Source organism: Notolepis coatsorum (genome assembly GCF_963971535.1).
Source record: "Notolepis coatsorum genome assembly, chromosome: 6".
NCBI classification, from domain to species: domain Eukaryota; kingdom Metazoa; phylum Chordata; class Actinopteri; order Aulopiformes; family Paralepididae; genus Notolepis; species Notolepis coatsorum.
Window position 1 is genome coordinate 117631880 of NC_140170.1, and position 6909 is coordinate 117638788.

A 6909-nucleotide genomic window follows, 5' to 3' on the forward strand; every position below is an offset into this window, starting at 1 on the left:
TGAAGAGGCTGTTTTTGGTTGGTGTAGTACACACCACATATCAACTATTATGCTAATTAACAAACAAACAAAGAAAAACAAATGACGATGTTTACTATGTCCAAATATATTTCTTTATTACTATATAAATATACATGGGATGTGGGTAAGATCACACTCACCACGGCAGTAATGAACCCTTGTAAAAACCTTTTCTTTATTTGATCCTCATTACAAAAGATGCACCACATGAGTCATAAGATGCGGTGGGCTGAACACAATGAAATCCATAAATCCCTTTTAGCCCTGACATGCTTGTTGACGTTGGTCAGATAACAGTGGTAACATAAGGTTTGACCCCCATCTACTTCATGATGTCTGAAAGCTTCACTACTGCTGATGCTGGCTGTCACTACTGTGCGATGTGACTCATGAGCCAATGAGAAGGAAAATGCAGCAGAAATGCTGAATGAATATAGATGGATAGATATCCAGACAGAAAGACACACACAATTTGTGTACTATTTTTTCAATTGTGTTTCTATCTTAAACCAGTAGAACACAAAAATGACTCCACTGCTAGACTGTTTCTTTTTTACTTTGGCATTTCTTCAAATGAACACTGAATGCGTTTGATAACAAGGGTAGGGGTGTAACTCATTTCAACACAAAACCCCTCTGACACCTGCTGGGAACATCTCTGACACGACATCTTGAAAGTCGATCATCATTAAGGAGTTGGTCTGAAGAGAACTGCATCCTAACGTGTGCTCCTGTAACGGGGAAGCCCGTGGGTATGTCCACAGTCACAGAAACAGGTGTGTTGACGAGTGACTGTGGCAGTGCGGGCTGGTAAATTAAACTCACTTCCCCATAACAGGGTTAACAGACGCATAGGTACAGTAGTTAGGAGTGAATTCACTTCTTAGTGCAGCGGCCTGTGTCGTCGGACGCGGGAGCCCCCTGTTCGACTCCCCCTTGGGACATTCTCATTTAACATCAAACACAACGCAGACCCAGTGTGATCCGTCACAGTGGTGCCCAGTGACCCGGATGTCCTGAGGGGCGTGAGTTTAGGGAGGTGAGTGTAACGGGGAAGCCCGTGGGTATGTCCACAGTCACGGAAACAGGTGTGTTGACGAGTGACTGTGGCAGTGCGGGCTGGTAAATTAAACTCACTTCCCCATAACAGGGTTAACAGACGCATAGGTACGGTAATTAGGAGTGAATTCACTTCTTAGTGCAGCGGCCTGTGTCGTCGCCCGCGGACGCGGGAGCCCCCTGTTCGACTCCCCCTCGGGACATTCTCATTTAACATCAAACACAACGCAGACCAGTATGATCCGTCACACTCCGACCCTGGCTCTAACCACCAACCATCCGCTCACCCGCACAGGAGAAAGACGTTGCTGTATACATTTCACAAATCTTTTTTTGATCTACTTTTTCTCCCCATTTTCTATTTTTCTCCCTTCCCCAATTTCGTATTGTCCAATTCTACCCTCCCCTGTCTCGAACGCTGTTAGGCCATGCCTCCCACAAGCCGGCTGCAATGTGGACGAAGCCTTGCATCACGTGTCCCCTTCGGTACTCGAGGAGGCAGCCGTCGCATCTTTTCACCTGCACAGCGCGACCTCTCAGCGGCGAGGGTCTGTGTGGGAGGGACATGCCACCCCCGTCGCTTCCTGATTCTACTGCGCAGGCGCACCAACCGACCTGTAGGAGTCGCTGTCCACAACGTCCGATCCCCACCCACCAGCTTCCCACCCCCTAATACTGCCAATTGTATTAGTATGATGCGTCTATGCCTTCTACAACGCTGTTCGGTTTCCGGGTTCCTCTGATTGGCCACTAAGCCCACGTGACCCTACGCTAGCACGCCCCCCTTATCGCCGCCAGTTATCGCGTACGCCCGCGCATGCGCATGAGCCGCGACAAGCGCCTTCAATGACAGAGTTCTCATATTTGCGAATGCATAAACTATATCTTAAATTATGGCTATGTGTCTAATATGGCCGTCGCTTATCAATTACTTGTTTTGTTTACATCAGGGTGAACGCTGTTGCATTCGCAAATATGAGAGCCAGCAATACGCAGCTCCAGTTAACCTAATTTATACCGTAATGAATCATTAAAAAAATATACCGTTAACTGGAATATGTTGTTTCTTTACACATATGTTGGATTATGTAATTGGTTTGTCATGACAAACCAATAAAAAATCGCTACTTTACATCAGGGTGAACGCTGTTACGCTGCCACCACCCACTTCAATGACAGAGCTCTCATATTTGCGAATGTATAAACTATATCTTAAATTATGGCTATGTGTCTAATATGGCCGTCGCTTATCAATTGACAGAGCTCTCATATTTGCGAATGCAACAGCGTTCACCCTGATGTAAACAAAACAAGTCATTGATAAGCGACGGCCATATTAGACACATAGTCATAATTTAAGATATAGTTTATGCATTCACAAATATGAGAGCTCTGTCATTGAAGGCGCTTGTCGCGGCTCATGCGCATGCACGGACGTACGCGATAACTGGCGGCGATAAGGGGGGCGTGCTAGCGTAGGGTCACGTGGGCTTAGTGGCCAATCAGAGGAACCCGGAAACCGAACAGCGTTGTAGAAGGCATAGACGCTGACCGACCAGCCAAGCTGGTAGCAACGCCGAGAGCTGGGCTTGAACCCAGCATCTCCTGCGTTGGTGGCGAGCGCCTTGCCCACTGCGCCACCTAGCTGCCCTACATTTCACACATTAACACTTTCTCTTGTAACAAAGTAAAATATTGCATTACTGTTCCAATTTCTGTAATCACATTACAGTTACTGATCTAACAAATATGTTGTCACTTGTGACTGTTACTGTATATTATCAGTCCCCCTTCTTTTGTTGTGGATTTAAATCAATATTGATATGATTCCAGCCTTTTGACAAATCCCAAATTCCCTCTTCATGTAAAATGTCCCCTAGCTTACCACTTATTTTCATTCCCATCCTGTTTGCTGTCATAACACAGTGTGGGGCTCTCAGCCCCTCTATACCCTCTACACCCCAAATGCATGCAAAGTCTGGCACAACAAACCAGAGCATCCTTACCCATTGGGTGAGATGTAGGCTGTAGTCTATGGTATGATAACTTTTTGGTGTGATTGACAATGCATGGTGGATGGTTTTAGGTGTAACACAAATGAATAGTGTAACCAATTACTTTTCCCAGGGAGTCATTTGTAAAGTAAAAAAAAGTTATGACCCCAACACATAGTAGTGAACATGGTCGGAACTGAATCCCCACTAGAACATAATGAATTCAGACAGCCCTGAAACAGGGAATGAGTTTACACCAAGGGGATAGCCTAGCTAAATAAATGAAGGGTGAGGCAGTTAGGAGTTAGGAGTTCAAAGCCAGAGGGAGACTGGAAGAACCCTGTTAATCCTATTGAATTAGATTGTTGGTGTTTCAGAATTGAAGACGCTAATTCCTCATGCTGATGTGTGGGAAATAGAAATAGATTCCCAGCTTGTTTCTTACATTTTTCTTTTTTTACTGTTGTTCACATCATGCTGTGTGCGTCTCCATTTTATGAGCCAGGATACATGTGGGCCTACTACACCTATAGCAAATCAGCAACATTACATCTATACATTATGGAACATGGAGGAGAAAACAAATAAGAATTAAAAGAAAGTGAGAGGGTGACCCTCAGCTGGCAGAGGAGCTGAACTCCTTCTTCGCACGATTCGAGGCGAGGCCGACGAAAACATCCACACTGCACATCAACGCCACCCCCGAGGCGGTGCTGACAGAAGCAGCCTCACCACCAGGGCTCCAGACTAACTTTTTTCACCACCGTCCCGGAACGTCCCAAAATACAATTGTTACCGTCCCAAAGTGAATGTAAACCGTCCCAAAAATCTAAATGTTGTATCTTTACTTTGTTTTTTTTCCGTCTATAGTTATTATTGCCATAAAGACACAATTCAAATGATTAGGAAATAAAAAGATTTATTTGAAATAATTATTTATTTGAACAATAGGCACATTATATCAACAGGTAACAAAACAACAAATAACAATATTGAAACACCTTTCTTATTTTATTGTCAGAGTAATAGTGTGTGTGTGTGTGTGTGTGTGTGTGTGTGTGTGTGTGTGTGTGTGTGTGTGTGTGTGTGTGTGTGTGTGTGTGTGTGTGTGTGTGTGTGTGTGTGTGTGTGTGTGTGTGTGTGTGTGTGCGTGCGTGCGTGCGTGCGTGCGTGCGTGCGTGCGTGCTTGCGTGCGTGTGAGAGAGATGAATGAGAGCAAGAATCAAATCTCAGTCTACTCTCAGTTGCCTGCCTCAGTCTTTGTTTCTGTAGAGAAAGAGAAAATAAATGTATTTAGTCAAAAGGCAACTTATTTCACAAGAATCATTATGATAAAAAATATATATACTGTATATATATTGTTAGTGTTAAGTTAATGATGTCTTGTAGATTATTATGGATATTTGCAACTCTTATTATTTTAATGACTGATTTAAGAAGAAGACTAGTTTAAGAAGTAATAAAACATGTAGTGAAAAGTACAGAAATCATCTGACATATCTAAGGGAGTCAAAGTGTCCAATTTCATGGATACTGTAAGGAATACAAGCAGGCCCGGACTAGCCATCGGGACGAATCCCGATGGGCCGGAAGTAAAGTGGGCTGGTCAAAAAAATAAATAAAAAATTGATGGGGGGGTTCGACTGGCCCATTTAGTCCACTCCCATCGGCCCACTTTGGTAGGGTAGGGCTGAAAAAGTTAGGGGGTGTGGCCGGTGTGGGCCAGTGTGAGTCGGTGTGTGGGCCACTAATGTGGGCCGGTGTGGGCCAGTGTGTGAGTTGGTGTGTGGGCCAGTGTGTGAGTCGGTGTGTGGGCCACTAATGTGGGCCGGTATGTGGGCCGGTGTGTGGGCCGGTGTGTGGGCCAGTGTGTGGGCCGGAGTGTGGGCCGGTGTGTGGGCTGGTGTGTGGGCCAGTGTGTGGGCCAGTGTGTGGGCCAGTGTGTGGGCCAGTGTGTGGGCCAGTGTGTGGGCCAGAGTGTGGGCCGGTGTGTGGGCCGGTGTGTGGGCCAGTGTGAGGGCCGGTGTGTGGGCCGGCAGTGGGGCCAGTGTGAGGGCCGGTGTGTGGGCCGTGTGTGGGCCAGTGTGTGGGCCAGTGTGAGGGCCGGTGTGTGGGCTGGCAGTGGGCCGGTGTGTGGGCCGGTGTGTGGGCCAGTGTGAGGGCCGGTGTGTGGGCTGGCAGTGGGCCGGTGTGTGGGCTGGCAGTGGGCCGGTGTGTGGGCTGGCAGTGGCTGGCCCGAGTCACGACCAGGAAAAATCTTAAAGATGGCCCGGCAGCAGTTCATCATTGACCAGCAGAAGAAAACCTCCCAGCAGCAGCGCCAGAGAGGCCAGGCGCCTGGTTCGGTGGTAGCCGCGAAGAAATCCCTGGGCGACGGCCACCAGTCTGCCTTTTTCCCCACCTCAAACCCATCCAAGCAGAAGAATTTCTACGGCTCGGGTGGAGAGAGCAACAGTGGCAGGGGGCCAAACGGAGGCCAAACAGGGCCCAAGTCACGACCAGGAAGCATCTTCAAGACGGCCCGGCAGCAGTTCATCGTTGACCAGCAGAAGAAAACCTCCCAGCAGCAGCCCCAGAGAGGCCAGGCGCCTGGTTCGGTGGTAGCCGCGAAGAAATCCCTGGGCGCCAACAGGCCCAGAGGGACCTTCTCCAAATTTGTGTCGCCGATACCAAGACAGGAGGAGGAGGAGGAAGGCGGGGCAGAGACCCAGCTGCTGGACGAGAGGCTGAAGCACTTTGAGCCCAAGATAGTGGAGCTGATCATGAGAGAGATCATGGACCACAGGCCTCCTGTGGCCTGGGATGACATAGCAGGCCTGGAGTTTGCCAAGGCCACCATCAAGGAGATTGTGGTTTGGCCGATGTTACGACCTGACATCTTCACTGGGCTCCGTGCCCCACCTAAAGGCATCCTCTTGTTCGGGCCGCCAGGCACCGGCAAAACTCTGATCGGGAAATGTATAGCCTGCCAGTCTGGGGCCACCTTCTTCAGCATCAGCGCTTCGTCGCTCACGTCCAAGTGGGTGGGCGAGGGTGAAAAGATGGTGCGCGCCCTGTTCGCCATCGCCCGCTGCCACCAGCCGGCGGTCATCTTCATCGACGAGATTGACTCCCTGCTGTCACAGCGGACAGCGGACCCGGAGCACGACTTGTCGCGGCAGATAAAGACGGAATTTTTTTTAAATGTATATTCCTGTAGTTTTGACCTAACCAGATTTATCATGACATGAGCGTTACTACTATGAACAAAACAAAGCCAAGACAACAGTTTTGACTGATAAAGTGACCATATTTATTTTTCCAAATAAATATAATTTGAATCAGAAAATTCACAATCCGTCAATAACTTATAATACATCCAACCTAACAAGTCACCTGCAACATCACTACTGCTACGATGGTGTGTTAAAAGCCTACGACGACGCGCGAGCAGTTAAAGCTGCTGTGAATCCAAAGCCAGCTACAAAGGAACCCGCGGCGATTGTACCTATTGACGAGGCGTTTGCTAAATTAAAGAAGTTTGACAGAAATGACCCAAGGGCTCAAGCCGCTAGCTTTTAAGCAGTGCTTGGTGGTGCAAATTAACCTGGCTACTACGGAGCAATAAGTGACTCACAGTCATGCATCACAGTCATGAAAGGGGCTAGATTTGCAGCAGCTTTAGCTACTCGCGCGTCGTCATAGGCTTTTAACACAATAACACACCATCGTAGCGGTGGTGATGTTGCAGGTGACTTGTTAGGTTGGATGTATTAAGTTGTTGCCCTTTTCCCTCCTCGTGGAACTTCTGCATTGCATTTGTTACAAATAGCAAGCACACTTTTTTCCTCTGAAA

General features: G+C 47.9%; 1 protein-coding gene across 1 annotated transcript; it reads left to right on the plus strand.

Moving 5' to 3' along the window:
- Window positions 1-5338: 5338 nt before the first annotated feature.
- LOC311229654 (fidgetin-like protein 1) lies at window positions 5339-6304 on the plus strand (the record flags this gene model as incomplete). The annotated part of the gene is made up of 1 exon (XM_084315731.1): window positions 5339-6304. The coding sequence occupies one exon, from the start codon at window positions 5339-5341 to the stop codon at window positions 6302-6304; it is 966 nt and encodes a 321-aa protein (XP_084171857.1).
- Window positions 6305-6909: the final 605 nt, after the last annotated feature.